This window comes from Pararge aegeria, chromosome 7 (genome assembly GCF_905163445.1).
Source record: "Pararge aegeria chromosome 7, ilParAegt1.1, whole genome shotgun sequence".
Classification (NCBI taxonomy): domain Eukaryota; kingdom Metazoa; phylum Arthropoda; class Insecta; order Lepidoptera; family Nymphalidae; genus Pararge; species Pararge aegeria.
The window spans coordinates 5,661,766-5,678,967 of record NC_053186.1 but is presented as its reverse complement, the minus strand read 5'-3'; the positions used below and the strand labels follow the sequence as shown (position 1 = coordinate 5,678,967).

General features: G+C 34.4%; 3 protein-coding genes across 3 annotated transcripts; 2 read left to right on the top strand and 1 right to left on the bottom strand.

The window, feature by feature from the left end:
• Window positions 1–1,588: 1,588 nt before the first annotated feature.
• On the top strand, window positions 1,589–5,724 carry LOC120625011. Its single transcript, XM_039891920.1, has 2 exons — window positions 1,589–1,722; window positions 3,667–5,724. Exons 1-2 carry the CDS (start codon window positions 1,678–1,680, stop codon window positions 5,704–5,706), a joined length of 2,085 nt encoding a protein of 694 aa, XP_039747854.1. The 5' UTR covers window positions 1,589–1,677; the 3' UTR covers window positions 5,707–5,724.
• A 161-nt stretch (window positions 5,725–5,885) lies between these two features.
• Window positions 5,886–8,995, bottom strand: LOC120625433. The gene is made up of 2 exons (XM_039892499.1): window positions 8,880–8,995; window positions 5,886–8,476 (listed from the first exon to the last, which is right to left on the bottom strand). The coding sequence occupies exons 1-2, from the start codon at window positions 8,922–8,924 to the stop codon at window positions 7,073–7,075; spliced, it is 1,449 nt and encodes a 482-aa protein (XP_039748433.1). The 5' UTR covers window positions 8,925–8,995; the 3' UTR covers window positions 5,886–7,072.
• A 1,286-nt stretch (window positions 8,996–10,281) lies between these two features.
• LOC120625017 lies at window positions 10,282–16,943 on the top strand. The gene is made up of 4 exons (XM_039891927.1): window positions 10,282–10,386; window positions 10,999–11,343; window positions 14,630–14,704; window positions 15,562–16,943. The coding sequence occupies exons 1-4, from the start codon at window positions 10,336–10,338 to the stop codon at window positions 16,861–16,863; spliced, it is 1,773 nt and encodes a 590-aa protein (XP_039747861.1). The 5' UTR covers window positions 10,282–10,335; the 3' UTR covers window positions 16,864–16,943.
• Window positions 16,944–17,202: the final 259 nt, after the last annotated feature.

Sequence of the window (17,202 nt, the reverse complement as noted above, 5' to 3'; positions counted from 1 at the left end):
GTTTGTTACAAATGTTGCGCTGTGAAACGAATATCTACGTGATCTAAGCTTTGGTTTTAATGAGAACTGGAAATAGCTATTGCAAAAGTTTTGATTGTTGTTTGGGTACAAATAATAAAACTTTATCCACAGAGAGAGAAATATATCCAACGCTATCGAGAAGATTACACTAAAACTAAAACTCGGCCGCATGTGCCTCCGAGTCTTATGATACCTAATATTTTAGTAAAAAAATTTTACAAATGTTGATGTTTTAATTTGGGTTCAGAGAGTTCCTGAGATTATCATCAAGTATAAAATCAAACTCTTCCACTTCCAAATCACCATCATTATTTTCAGCCTCTTAAACATTTTAAAACATACTGGGTGTGTTTGTAGAATGTTTTAGTGCGTAGACACCAGTTGCTCTAACCTGGGTTGGAGGGCTTAAACAATTATTTTCATGTGAAAATAATTGTTGAAGCCCGGTTATTATCATTAACATGTGTTAATGATAATAACCGGACACGGAAACATTTATAAAATTATAGTACGGAAACATTTATAAAGTTACGGGTAGAACGGAGCACGTAACGCACTCTTCGAGGCACGGTGGTGAATAACGCCAATGTTCTAATATTTTTTTGAGAATTTCAGAGAAAAACCTAATCCATAGATCGAAACCATAGTCATATTAATCCTCACTACTATTATATATATATTATATTTGTTTGTTTGTTTGTTTGTTTTTCATTCACCGCCTTACTAAGAGAATAGGTAAAATTACGATTCCCAATGAAACAAACGGACAAACTGAAATTACAAATGAAACAAACTGGATTTGTAAAAAACTGTAATAAAAACTCGGGCAACCTATTATAAATGTGAAAGAGTATCTGTTTATTTATTGTTTGTTTCAAAAAAAAATCAAAATACATTTATTTCAAGTAGGCCTAATATAAGCACTTTTGAAACGTCAAGTCTGTCTGTCTATACACAACCACGTTTGGTTGCCACTTACACTTACCTACACTTAACAATTGGGCCGCAAGTCATCAAAATATTGATTAAATTTTAAAATAATAAAAAATAGACCATCAGGTCATCCGGGGAAGTAAGTATTAACGCCATGTTTATTTCTCCCACCAAAGAACATTGCTATGTTTCAGTCGAAAGAGCCTAGTTGCCGGTGACATTTTAGGCACTCGAGGCTTTACACCTACGCGTTAGGTTGATGGACACAAGGTGACATTTTGTAGGATGTGCTCCTTGCATGCCCTGCAAAGTGGTGCCTGTTTTCCTCTCACTTACCATAAAAAAAAAAAACCATATACATATCTATTACTTATAGTCATTTCAATATATAGGTTTGTAAAAATTTGAATTTGAATTTTCGAATCACAACAATATTAGGTAATGCATACTGTATAATATGGAATTCTCCTAAATAGTATCAAAATCTAAGGCTATGTTGATTGCATAACCACCCTATCGTTCGTGCTTTATCTTTAGCGATCAGTATTCATTTATGTTAGGTAATATGATTGTCTAATAAACTGTGATAAAAAATACGCACGTTACCTTTTATAAAAAGACGAAAGAATATATATCATCACGTATTAATTAGACAGATTTTGATAACGTTTCATCTTCTTTTCTCGTATATTCTCATTTAATATAATACGATGGTATAGAATAATGTTTAAAACTGTTTTGTTTCTACTTAGCTGTATTTTTATGCTGGTAAGAGCTTCATCTTTAAAATACTTTTATTCATTGTAAGTAAAATACTTCATGCCCTAAACTTACGTATTAAGGGTAAAACTTAATCTTTTTATAAAATGAATAGATGACTGACTGACTGATTTATCAACGCAAAACTCAAACAAATGCCCATTACCGGCCCGCTTCAGAGCACGGGTGGAGACCCGTGCTCTGAAGCGGGCCGGTCCCATTCATCCATTCTCATCGTGGGAGGAGTCCCACGATGAGAATGGATCAGGCTGTAGTGCACCACGCTGGCGGATGCAGATTAGTCGGCTCCACACGCATTTTGGAACATTTTTGAGAACTTTCAGTCATGCGGGTATCCTCACGATGTTTTGATATTTTAATTGCTTAAAACGCACATAACTTGAAAAGTTTTAGGTGCCTCGTACGGATTGGGCTGAAATTTAGCATCAGTCGTATAATCGTTATCGTAGTTTCCATATCTTAGGCGTTCTTTAAGAAAATAATTTTCTTGAATTTTTTTGAATTAATTCCTTACGAGAGCAAAATAGGATTTTGGAATTTGTTGGAATGTTGAGCGAAGGTCGTTCATACAAAAATTTCGACCTCCTATTTGCCTCGCAATAAAAGTATCATTTCGTAATAGCTTCGTAGTTTTAATCTGCTTGCTAGTTTTTTCTACAACATTTATGTATTCATATAAAAGATAATGTTTTAGAGCTCAGACCCACCATGCCGCTGTAGTGCGGGTTGGCGGGTTTTCGCGATTATTATCACAAATAAGAGTTAATAACCAAGGCAGAAATCTTAGCGTGCTTTCCGAGGAAGGAGGGTGGACACAGCCAATATCCAAATTCCGGGCTTGTACATAACAACTTCTTGCCCGCAAATCTAACCTAGGACAGCGTAATCTTTTTTATTTATCTATAGTCCGTTTTCGGGAATCCACGCAGTCCAATTTGCGGGCAAACACATTTAACTAATAGAACGTTCTTACACCTTTACTATGTTATGTACATTTCAATATTTTAGACTTGCTGCTGCCCGTGACTTCGTTCGCATTTGCTTAGTTTTTTTAAAACTCTAGTTACTCAATAACTGATACTAAAACTAAAACTGTAATCTATTTCATTCGTGTCTATCTGTCTGTCCGTCTGTATCTGGGCCACGCATCAAGCTGAAACTACTAAATGAATTCAAATGAAACTTTGCACAATTTCAATTCATACGAGGATACACATAGCATACTTTTTTATCCCGAAATTCAGCTAAGTTCGTTTGGGAGAGGGGATGAAAGTGTTTGACGATTTTACACCATAGCTCCGTCAAATGTCAACCGATTTAAATATTTTTTTTATTACTGGATAGTTTATACTATCAGTTTAGTGTTGGTCAAATTTTGTGTAGATTTAATGAATATTATTGGAGATAGAGAACAGAACACCTCAGGGGACAGCAGCACTTAAGGTTTAACGACACTGAATACACGAAGTGTTGCCACATTCATGAGGACTACAGTGCTAGAACTAAATAAAAAATGTTGGAAATTTTCTTGGTTAATCATAGATTTCGATACTTTCTTTACCGATTGCTTTGTTATGAATATTTGCTGAGGCTGATAGATACGAAGTTATCTTTCAAACTTGCAAAGCGGAGCACCAATCCATTTACTGACTTGGGTCCAAGGTGCCTACCAACGGCTATAAACTAATATGTAGTGCTGCTGTTAAGCCAAACTTTTCAATTATGCAGTCATTTGTTATAGGCAGTTCAAAGAATTTTAAATAAGGCAAAACCAGAGTAGATTTGTAGTAGAGAGAAGGCAAAACCGATTTATTGAGGCAGGTGTAGACTATGTAGCAGTATTCTGCGTCCCGTAATTAAGCGGGCAAAACCGCAGGGCACATCTAGTATAAGAATATATAGATAAATATAATAAAATCTTTCCATTTTCAGGTAACAACTAACCCTTTGCAAGGATTTTATTCTTATCCTTTTATCCATCACCAAGACGACTTCAGGTATGAACGACCAATCCTCGTACAGCCAAGCGATTTCATCTCTTATCCTCAGTTATTTTTGAATCAAAATCAATTGCCACCAAGCCAGAACACCATTACTTCATATAATGACTACTTGCAACAAATATATTTACAGAATTATCTACAAAAAAACTTAGCGGAAGATCAAAATGGCTTTAAAATTAAACATTATGCTTCAGATACTGCAGCTTCTCTTACACCTAATGTGGCCAAAAACTATTATCTAAATTTAGTAGCTGGAAATATACTTAAAAATAAAACTATAGATTGTAAAAGAGAAGGCAAATGCAAAACAAGAGTAAGTAATAAAGGCACACCCAGAACCGACGCTGAACAGAAAACAATTAGTAAATGTAGAAAGAAAAATAATTCAAAAAATAAAATTGATAACAGAGATAGAAATAAATGTTCACGAAAAGCAAAAAATGTAGTCAATAATAATAAGTTTTATACTAAAGATGTGAAAGAATGCAAAGGAAATGGACTTAGGAATAAATCTCATATATATTCTAGACCCACAGAAATAGATGTTTCTGTCGATCTTAAAAAACAGACCAGTGCCAAAAACTCCTACATAAGAACTGCGCAAGTCGAAAATACAAATAAAAACATCAAGTTAGAAAAGGGGCTTAAATGTATTGACAATGAAGATTTAGCTCCGGAAGTATGTAAAACCGATAAACGAAGCAAAAATAAATCAAAGCATTGTAGAAAAGAAATGACAAAAGATGTTTCTTATAATTATGGACAGATAAAAGAACTAGATGATTATTTTAATATAAATGAGGATTGTGCCTATCTAGACAATAGATGTACTCGTAATGATGACAGTGTTAAAAAATATCAGCAAAAATATAACCCGCCGAGTGATTTTTCTTATAATATGGCACCCTATATGACAAACTTTGATTATTTATATAATATGCAGCAATTTCCGTTCGCCAATTCTAATATTTCACAAAGAAGACCAATAAATAGAAGAACGAATAGAAGGAAAAAACAGAAAAAAAGTAATAAAAAGAACTGCGATCAAGTTAAGATAGATTTTCAACAAGCTGGCTGTGAAAAAAAAGTGGATATATATCCGAAATTAGATAATGTTGCAAGAAGTGAACTTGCCTCTACAGTATCGAATAAAGAAGAAGAATCACAAATAGAAAAAACTTGTAAGGCAATCTCTGAAGAATTAAATGTAGAAATTAAAGAATCATTTAAAGACACTGAAAATTCAAAGGTAAATCTTCCAAATGATTCTTATGAATTAAATCATAAAGCAATTTTTGATGAGACGTTAGATGACTATTATCCTGAGTTTCATTCCGATAATTTTTATACAAGTAAAGAAGAATATGACTGGAGTAATTTTCGCGATAAACATTATTATTCTTCTAGCGATATGGGTCAGTTAGGTAGAGAAAGAAGAAAGTATGATAGCACAGATGATATCCCTACAAACCAAAATGGCATACTTGCTAAGAATAATCTTGAACTCAAACCAGCTACTAATATTAAAATTGAAAATAAGGACATGGAACTTTTAACAATCAAAGTACATAATAATAATGTCAATCAGAAAATGACATCTGAGGACGTACAATTTAGGACACCTCCCGCACTTGATTTTCCAGATTTTAAAACAGAAATGATAAACAAGGACCGGAATATACCATTAGCAGAAATCTATTACCAACCAAATAAGATAACAGTTAACAGATATAATAATAATAAAATTTCTACGTTTTCTAATGCGAAGAAAGTCGAATCGAATGAAAAAAGGCATAAAATAATTGACCAAAATTATGTTGAAACTGTTTTAGGCCATTCTAAAGTGGCTAAATATGGTACTCCACCAGTTAATTCCCCGGATTATAGTGACGAGGAACTCAAAACTCCTAAAAATAGTGATGGGAAAACTATTGTGGTAATAGCTAAATCTTTGCCGTATCCAATATAATAAATCTTGATAACCATACTTTTTGTAGTTATAGACGTTAAATCATTTTTTGTAATTTGGTTAAAGGAGCTCATAATTTTAACATTATAACATATTGTATATAATTTATTTAATAAATTATAAAAATAATTAGTAATAAATACAGTGCTTCCGTTTGTAAATTATTTTATTCTCATACCTTAATGTTAAGCAAGTATAATATACACGTAACAAGTAACAAAATAATAACAGTTTTGAAAAATAAACAAATGAGATAACAAAAATCAACTACACCTACTCGTACTTAAACTACTATTACAATATGATCTGCCGTATTTTTTGGTGGCAACATATTAATAGTAATCGATGCTATGTATGGCATTGATGTATCTGTATTATTTATATCGGATATATTTTCTGAAAGCTTACCAACCGATGATGTATCTTTCCACGGTAATCCCAATAACGGTTTTTGTATGCCTGTTTTTTTGGGAAGTGGAGGTAAATCCGATATAGGCATAGGCAATAATATCGGCGTTTCAGAAAGTTTAGGAGTAACTGAATCGTATGGCTGATTAATATTACTCTTTAATATAGATATTTCAGAAAGTCCCGGTTGCAGTACATCGTATGTATTTATTAACGGTGGAATAGCTGGACTAAGTAGTTTATTCGCAGTGTTCCTTATTAATAACGGTTCAGAATATAAAACTGGCGGTGTATCAATTGGACTTATTACTAACTGAGTTTCTGAATTTACTGTTTTTAAGGAAGATGTTTCAGAACATGGGGTTGATAATGTCCCGCTTTGTTCGATTTTTGTGAAAGGATTTGAATTCACAAAAGCTTTTGAGGGGAAAAACCAATTATTTGGTTTAGAGTAAACTTTTGATAGTATCCAGGTTGTATTTTCTATTGGAGGGGTAAATGAATCCTTAGATTGTTTTGGCAAATTGTATTCTAGAAAAGCTGAAATAATACTTTTAGTAATAGCAGGTAAAAAAATATCTAAAAAGTTGCTCAAGTAATCTGTGTAATAGTTGTAATTTGTTTTGTATACTGGATCAGTTATCAGGGATGAAAGAGTGTTTGAAGTTATCGCAAAATTACTCGCTATTGGCATATTATATTCTACTGAACTCTGCTGGGTTGGAGAATCAAGTAAATATCGTGAATATGGAACATAAGGGAAATAATTAAGTACTGCTAGTGGTGAAATATTATCTGTAAAAAACTTATTCTCATAAATATTACGTGATTGAGAATCCCTAAAGTCTAAACTTTTTTCTAAGTCTGACTTATCAATTACTGGTATCAATACTCTACAATTATCTAATAGATTGATTGTTGGATTGCTAGGAACTATAATGTTAGATATACCTGAAAATTACAGCTGATTATTTTCAGTTTCTGTGACTGGTGTTGTAATAGCATTATCAGTCACTTTTTTTCTACAATGACCTTTTCTATTTCTACTAGGATATAAAACATCTTTTTTCGGAATGATTGCACCAATCTCTTGGGTTCTAATATCTAAAACAGGTAAATTGGGCGTATTTGTGACAAAGCTGTTCTTTACATTTACTAGAGGCACACTTGATGGTTCGTTCTGTCTTTTAGAATTATCGCATTGAAAAACTTTTTGTGTGATCTGCCAATTTGGCAAGAATTTTGGAGGTGATGATTCATATATTTCTGTATCGTTGTGTAGAAGTGGTATTATCTTAGTTGGTATATCTATGTCTCCATTACTACCAAGTAGATTTTTATTTAAATTTGGCATAAAACATATTTCTGTAGAACTAATTGTTGGAAGTAGTTTTTTGAATTCATGTTCAGCAGGGAGTAGTTTAAAAGAGTTACTATCTTTGATGATAGGTAAGCAATCTTTAGTTATAAGCGTCGTTAATTCAATATTGGGCAACACAGGGGGATTGTTAAACGAAAGATTGCTTGATTCATTATTTTCTTTTGGTAACGCTAATCCAATATAATTACTGGCGGGCATACAAACTTTAGATACTGTTCTAAAAGAATTAGTATCTTTACTAACAGGAATGTTGGCTTTGTGAATGGCACTAATTGGTGGACCAATATTTGGTAATAAAGTAGGAGTTTTAAGTAAAGAACTGTTTGAAATTAAGTTATCTTCTGAAAAATTATTTGAAACAACGTTTTCTGTTTGCGGCATTGAAACTTTATTGGAGCTATTATCATCATATTGATTTGGCAAATTATGTGAAAGCATAGGTGATGTATAATTAAAACTATATTCAGGTAATTTATTTAGAATTAGCGATGGTACTGATGTTGGATATTGAGCTTGATGTTTTGAACTCTGTACTGTCAAAGGTTTTTGAGTTGCTTGTAAATTGGACTGAGTAACAACATCTTTACTTGAAACGACACTTGACGAAATTCTGTTTAACAGCTCTTGCATAAGATTAGAATTTTTTATAATAGTTTCAGTGGTGTCATATTGAAATGAACTTGTTTCTTCAGTCGAAAGGGGGGTAAAAGTTCTTTGAATATTATAAGGTACTAGTAAACTGGCATCTGAATTAGTAAATGGATTAGGGTTTTCACTTTTTAGAAGTTCCCCTTTGCTCTTTGAGAAAAGTTCTGGTGAATTATATTTTTTATATGAAAAATTATTGTCTATTATCGTCGATGATAATAATTCAGGATGTTCATTTGATGGGAATAATGTTGACGAGAATGCGGGATATAGCCGTGATGCTGTAGGATTGCAGGAAGTGACAGGCACTGACGCAAATTGAATAATGGTAATCTGAAAACAAAAATATATAACATATGTTATTATATTATAAAATTAACGTATGGGGACTTAATTGAAGTCCTACATAGGCAACCCTTAAGTAGCCTATAAATTTAAACTCTTGGACTGATAGGGCCCTCCCCTGCTGGAAAAGTTATCGGTTCAACCGTTGAACTAATCTTGATTAAAATTGATCACACACGCGATTATAGCCTGCATCTTGGAGATGGGAATTTATTTCGGAATAGCTGCAGGAAACAGCTACCTGGGGGGGTGTAAAAATAGCATTTGTTCACTGTAGGAACATGGTTTGACCACTTAACTTATGTCGGTGTTAGTTTGCATTCTGGAGAAAGTACTTTGCTGTTTTATGAAAAATAAAAATAATAAGTACACCAAACCTACGTTTGCTTACCCGACACAGAAAATATAGCAAATCCACTATACTGAACACACCCATATCTGAAGAGCGTACTGGCAACTAGAGTTATTTTGACTCAAAGAGGTAATTTTGTCCATATTAAAGTTATGTTATCGATATCAATACGCAGAATAATTGCGATTGGTTACAATTGTTTAAATTTATAGCTAATAACTGCAATTGCATACATCTGCCTCGCTTGTCTTGTGGTTAGCTTGTTCGATCACGGACTATGAGTCGTTCGATTTACGTCCATAAAGTATGACGACCTCCATGGCGCAAAGGTGAGCGCTGTGAATTTAAGTGGGAGGTCCCGGCTTCGATTCCTGAAATTCTGGTCTGGACTGGTGGGAAGCTTTGACCGTGTCTATCTACCACCCTATCAACCTATATCAACCGATTGAGTGTTCCGATGCGATGTCGCCAAAAAACCGATTAGAAGTATGTCTACCATACTACCTCACAGGTTAGCACGCTAACATCTTAGTTTGCATCATCACTTACCACCAGGTGAGATTGCAGTCAAGAGCTAACATGTAGAGTAATAAAAAAGAAGTAGGTATAGTACGAATGGTATCATAGTTATAAGCTACATTTATGGTGTTATAATTTATAATTCAAGCTATTTAATGTCTCTTGCCAGTGAGGGATGATGAGGAATTCAGGGGGCTACATGGCTGAGACCTCTCCATAACGTTCTCAAAGACGTCTCAAGTCTACCAATCTTCGCTTTTTGTGTCAGAGCTTGCCCGGGAAATACAATCGCCATGCTTATTTCTGCGACTAAACAGCATTGTTGCAAAGCTGTGTTTTGAAAGGCGTGGTTGCCGGTGGAAAGACATGTGAGGCTACCTACGCCTCAAATTGTTGGACACATGGTGGCATGTTGCAGGATGTGCTCCTTGCTTGCGCAGTGTAGTTATGCTATTGTTATAGGCGATGGACGGTACCACTTCAAGTTTGGTTGGATATATACTTGGTTCGTCAAGAGCCGTCCGTCAAAATGTCATCTGTAATTACATGAAGGTAAATAAATATAAACTAAGCCTAAAAGTCTAATAAGAGGTAGTTTTATTACATCAGTGTAGTTTTGAATTATTAAGGGGAATTTCCACGGTCTGCCTTTGGAAGAAAAAGGTTGAAATGTGACAAAATAATGCATAATTTTGCGACGTTCTGCTACATTTGTTTAAGGCCCTTGAGGTTTGGTCTCAAAACGACCTCAATATCTATAGGTTGGATCCTTTCGTATACTACGTCCAATAATTGGAAAATAGATAGTTGATAAGACTTGAATAACAAAGTTTGTTGCTTAAAATTATTACAAAAAAAATATCTATTTTGCAAGATTAAGATAAAACTATAGTATAAATGCAGTTATTGTAACTAAGAAATCATTAAATATTTACTTTCAGGTCAATTGTGTAGTTAAAACAGAACATAAATCGAAATGGCGTCCCGTTTTCTTGTATTTGTATTCATCCAAGGAATTCTTCTCCAGGTAATTCTAATATTCCCATATTATAAAGATAAAAAGTAGCTAACTAGTCTTTTTAATTATTTGACTATGTTTTTCATTTGACTATGTTGCGATATCTTATGATTTTTCCGGGATAAAAGTAACCTTTGACATTTACTATACATATCAACCTGTCAAGTGTGTCTCTTTAAATTCACGTAGATTCGTTGCTCGCATAGTTTGGTGTAGGTTTAAGTACGTTTTAATTACAAGCATAAGAGGAGACATGGCTGCCCAAAAAAGGTGTAAGTATAATTATTGAAAAATTAAAAGTCGGTTAGTTGCTAGGTACTCCAAGTGCTCCATCTTCACTGAAGGTTAAAGAAAATTTTTGTAAAACGTAACTTTGAACTTTGGAGAATAATATTTTAAAAAATTATGCCTGCCGAACACTGCACGAATTTCCACATTCGGAAATGATACTATAGGTCCAGCCGCCATTTTAGACTTCACAAAATTAAATTATAGCCAGTCAATCCTGATGACATTAGCATTCTAACGATATGCTTATAGAAGAATTCTGTTTAGGTCTTTAGCATTTATTGTTGAATAAATAAATCACATAAATAAACAACTTTTTTTTATTTTTTACAGAACGTCTACTCCCAATGTGTCAACCGTGTTCTGCCATCTTGCGGACCGAACGTCTTAGAAAATATCCTGCCGAACCAGGTCCTCTACAGAGAACCGGGTATACCCATTCTACCTTCTCCCTGTCAAGGATCAATCCTCCCCGCTCCCATCTACCAAAGCCCCATGATATCTGATGTGGGATACGCACCAACCATCATACAAGACAGTAGCGTGGCTAACAGTCTTGCTAATGCCTTACAGTTGCTGGTAGTCAGCAATTTACTCAGCACTACTCTGCCTGGCCCATGCGACATGCCTGCATACCCCTACGAAGTTATGGGCATGCCTGCATATAACTACGTTTACTAAATTGTGTAACACGGTTTTTGTTGTTTTTGTTTTGATTTAATAAATATATATTACACATTTAAACATAGTGTTTTTCATCTTTTAACATCATGTACGTGATTAAATACGTATTTACCTTAATTTACCAATCATAGAATATACCTTGTAGTATTCAGCAACATTTTACTCAGCACAACTATGAGCCATTACAGTCTTTTTTTCTTGACGCTGAGAAATGCACCTATGCAACTCCTCCGGAAACAGGGCACTCAAAGCTGCACCGTTTCCGGGGGGGTATGTAGGACTCACCGATTGAAAGGCAGCCAGCTTACCAACTAAATTGCCGAAGCGCACCTACCCTAGCAAAAGCCTGCATACCTCTATAAAGCAATGGGCATGCATGTGTTTAGCTCCTTCTAAAATATGTGAATTATTAGTTTTCTGTTAGTTTCTACTCATTGAACCGTATTTTCGTTTGAGGTAACTTTCAGGGAAAAGCAAGAACTCATACTCACGAGGTAACTGTCCTAAAGAATTATTTTAAAAGTGCAGTCGTTGCAGTGGTACTGCATTTAAGAATAACCTATAGGTAAATAATTAACATTGAATTAGTACGACATATCTAGGGCATTAAGATTTTTATTGTTGCAATAGTAATATGTGACCGTATTTCATCTTAAACCATGTGTTATGAGTTATGTACATACTTCTATACAGTTGATATATATGTAACAACATGTAAATGAAAACCGAAATAATACTTCACAGGCTTTAGAGGTACATTAAGTTCTGTCTCTGAGACATATCTGTGCAACCGAAAACCTCATAGTTTTCGGAGTAAACCCTTGCCATAGTTTTTTATGAAATACAGGCGTACCCAGCCCGCTTTGCCGGGCTAGATTTTGCTTTATTTTATTTAAACAATAAACTTACATCATTAAATTTTTATTTAAGTCTCATAATATATTAATTATTTCTCTCCGTATTCATTCTCTTCTCGAGCGGGTGAAGATCATTATCTCCACCCATGTACACACAACAATAGAATATCATCATAGTAAATAAAAGCTGTATTTGACATTTGGACAGTTCAAAATTAGGAGTGCTCCGATCGTCACCAAACTTTACAGGATTACTCGCCAGGTCAATCCGGAGATTCCCTGAAAGTTTCATTTAAATCGGTCCACCTGTTTCGGAGCCTATACGGAACATACCCACACACTTTTTCTTTTATATATATAGAAATAGAAATAAGATACAGCGCTAACGTCACATGTAAAATTAAAATCATATGACTCCTGTCACTTTAATAGGTACGCGTCGGCTATGCGAGTGTCGGTTTTCAATCTCTAAAAGGGTTGTCATAAGTAAACACTTGGAATGCTTTGAATTCTTTTGTATAGAATAATAAATATGCTTCTTTATTGATTTAATAATTTTACAGGGTAATTCCTTGTGAAATACACTTATGCATCCTTCAATATGATTGCGTCATTCTGATGCACGTTGTATAATTACGTTACATTTACGATCCATAAACAACTACACTGTGTCGCACAATTTATCCTGGGTGGCAAATCAGTCACATAGAATAGGACTTCACGATCCACCATTAGCACAAACCCGCTGAATAAACAGTATCCGTTCAAATCAAACATTACGTACACAATGCGAAATGGAAACCGATTCCAGCATAATATAACGCGAAATCCAATCTCGTGGGACAGACGTGATGTGAAAACGGATGTGCAAACGCCAAAACTCCATTTATATTTATTTTATTTACAGTGACTAGAAAATATATGCATCAAAGTTATGCCCATCAGTAAATCTTAAACCATATTCCAGGATATCTTGGAAAATAATGGTTAATTTCTTTTTAAATATGCATCTAATTATCTATGTTTATATTTTCTTTTCATTTGAAAGTTTTCAATCGAGCTATTTATTTCTTATTTATTTATTGCTTAGTAAAAAAGATTGGCGGTGGATACGTTAATATTGTCAAGAAGACACCCCTATGTTGTTAATATCCCAAAAAGTCGCACGAAGCGATTTGCTTCTTCTTTTCTTATATGCATGGCTGGGCTTTTGAACACCACTCCGAGTTCTGTGTTTTCTAATTCTTACAACCTGGGTATCTTTAAAGCAAGAGTGAATAGAAATCTTCTAGGCAAGCGCGTTCCATCTTAGGCCACATTTACACATTCCATCAGGTGAGATTGTGGACAAGCGCTAGTCTATTATAGTAAAAAAATATATATTAAAACTCTTTTTGCTGATTTTGGAAATTTATAAATGTCTTTAAGAACTGAAACCGAGTTTGCACTTTTATAACGACAGCAGAACTGTCATCCAGATACGTACAATCGGTCGCTACGACCAATCGCTGTGGCTCGTTTGCATCGGGAGTTGACATCACAGAAAGCTCGTGCAAGTACTATCCCCAGTCTGTAACTTGTGAAGATATTGCGCTAGTAACTTGTGCAAGTATCTCGATCCAGTAACATTTGTAATACACCGTAATTTTTTTATCGTCAAACATCTGCAGCCCCTTAAACCTCTCCGATCTCCAGTAACTCTAGGCAATATTCAAAATAATCGAAGTTTACGACACAGGAGATAAAAATTATATCCCCTGGGTATATCCACTAACAATTTACGTTGCCAAAGCACGGTACCAGGGAAAAGTGGACGTTAATCTCCGTTTATTATTACACTTTTTATTATTTCTATATTATTTTCAATTGTGCGCCAATGCTTGTAGAGTTGAGCTGCGGGAGAATATAATTTTTTATTTATTCCTCTACAAGTCCCTTAATTTACCTGTTAACCGGTTGACTTAACCTGTTAGGGAGTATGGTAAGACTACTGGTATGACTACAATACTCCCTAACAGGTTAGCCCGCTACCAGCTTAGACTGCATCATCACTTACCACCTGGTAAAATTAAAGTCAAAGGCTAATTTGAAGTAAAATAAAATAAAATCAAATCAATTTTGACAAGACTTCCACTGGCAGATAGACGATTATAATGAAGAGTAGCTTTTAAGCTACTTTTACTTGTATAAAATGTACATTCATTTAATTTCAAGCCAGAACTATGGTCACTTATCCTACATAAAAACTATACAAACTTACTATGTTTCCAATACAATCGTCTTACTCAAAATATCGTAATATTACTCAATCAATTTTCTCTTCTAGCTGATAATTACAACAATTAACTTAAAACGTGCTTGATAAAAGATGTCAAGATAATATGAAAATGTATATGAACAAAAGGCTTTAGATAAAACAACAGTTTCTCTTATCCCCCTGGACCAAAATGGCGGCGAAATTACTTTTAGTTATTTTAACGGAATTCTTAATTTCAAAGGTAAAGATAAGAAGCTTTAGCATTATATGGAAACGGGATATTTTCATGTACAATAGAAGTGCGTCAAAATTCGTTTAGTGGTTTTTCTATCTTGATAGACTTCTTTATTTAGCAGATACTAAAGCAATTAACGAAATTACCTTTTAAGAATAATTAATAACTAATTTTATCTCTTACCTACTTGCCTGTAACTTAATTCGCATAATATTTCTAATAAAACACCAATTTTTATTATCTATTCTACAACCTAACTTAACTACCAACGGACTAGATATTACACGCATCCCTTTCCGGGTGGAGGTAGGTGAAATCCTTTTAGACTTTTTAAAAGGCCTCAACCTACCTCCAAAATTTTCAGTGTCCTTTTTGCAATTTTTACAATTTAACTTACCCCATTTCATCCCCATATTGGATTGGCGAAATAAAAAGTAGAACATATAAATAAATCCCCGTATATTCTTTAATGTGTGGAATGCCTTGTCTAATCGGATCAGCCAAAAGTTTAAAAAATTACTCAGACAAACAAGCAGGCAGATGAACAAACATATTAAAAGCTTGTTTGGGTTGCACTATTCTCCAAATTGGTTTAAAATTAATAAGGCACTTTAGTTTCATCTATTTGTATCATCATCATCATCATTTCAACCAATCGACGTCCACGGCTGGACTTAGGTCTTTTGTAGGGAGTTCCACAATATACGGTTCTGGACCTGGCCTATTTGTATATATTTAATTATCTTTGCAGATATCATTATAAGTGTTGCACTCAAATAAGGGCAGGTTTCAAGTGTAAGATTTGATATATGTGTTTATGCAATAATATTCATGATTAAAACTAACCATTTATCTATTTTTAGGTATCCTCGACCTATCAGCAACCATATACAGCAAGTCGTTACGTCATGCAAGATTCAAGGTCACAAAGTTTATATACACCAAACTACCAATCATATTATCCAAGCTATGCCTCAAAAGTCATTCAACCAACGTATCAGAGGTCTGCGGAAGTTATGACACCATTAAAACGACCTTCAGAATATAGTCAAAAAACTTACCGGAACGCAGCGGAGCTTTCATCGCAGGCTGTCCAAAGACCTGTAGAACTACGACCACCGATCTATCCAAAGACATTACTTAATCCAACGATTCAGTCAGCTATGGAATTTCGACCACAAACATACCAGAAAGCAGTTGAGTTTTTCTCACCAGCTGCTCAGAAATCGGTAGAACTTCAACCCATATATCAGAGAGCTGCAGATTCAGTCATTCCAACTGCTCAGACACCTATAAAGTACCACCAGCCAGCCTACCAGAAAGCAGATGAGCTTTTATCATTATCAACCCTTCCGATGGAATTCCGTAAAGCTTATCAACATACACAAGAACTTATGTCACCGATAATTCAAACTGCAACAGAATATTATCAGCCTGCCTATCAGAAATTGGGAGAAATTGTAGCAAGTCAGAACCCTACAGAATACAAGCATACTACATGCGACTTAACTGCTCCTAATCTACAATCGACACAAATTCCTGTATCAACTTCATTAGCAATCGAATCCTTAAAGGCCTTAACTTTACCAAAATCTGAGTGTCCTTTATTAACTTCACAAGCAATTGAATCCATAAAAGATTTAGGCTTTACAGAATCTGAGTGCTCACCAAGGTCATCGGCAGATACTTTAGACGCTAATGTTTTAAATAACTTAGCTATAGCACTACAGTTGTTAATTGTTAATAATATTATTAATCATCCTAGAGAATCATTAGTTTCTAAATCCAAGGTATCTGATTCTCTTCTAGACTTTGTTAATACTCCAGAATCGCCAGTAAGTAACTCTTATAGTTTGGCCAGTCAAAGCCCTTGTCCAATGCTTAATGCAAATTTTTTAGGGTCCTCAAACTATGGAGACGGTAGTATAATGTCAAAAAGTATGCAAGGATTAGGTTCAATTGGTTCCGGATTTCCTTTACCAAGACCTGGTTTAAATTTATTGTCTCCATATGATGCTATAGCAGCTTATTCATCTTCTTCATCGCCATTTTCTGAATCTACGCCATCATTGTTTTCGCTAAAAAACAATTTTCAAAGTCCATATGCTGCTATAATGGCTGCCGACAGTAACAAAGATTTATTTTCGATGTCCGATTTATTTTAACTAAATGATTAACTTGCATAATGATCTCTAGTCGTAGCATTAATTCGTTGATAATGTAAATAAAAATATTTTTATGTTAATGTCAGTTTGTACATATTTCGTTTATAAAGATCTGGTAAAATAAAAAAATGTAAAAGACTTATTTTCTTGTTTGATTTTGATCATTGAAAAAAACCTTGTAGTCGGGACCTTGTGAGATCCCCGGCACGCACGTCTAACTTGTTTGGCTCATGTTTTTAAAACATCGCGAGGAAACCTGCAAGCTTCCATTAAGCTCTCAAAGTCCACCAATCCATACTTAGATAAGAGGACTACGGTCTACGGGCCTTCAGGTTCTGA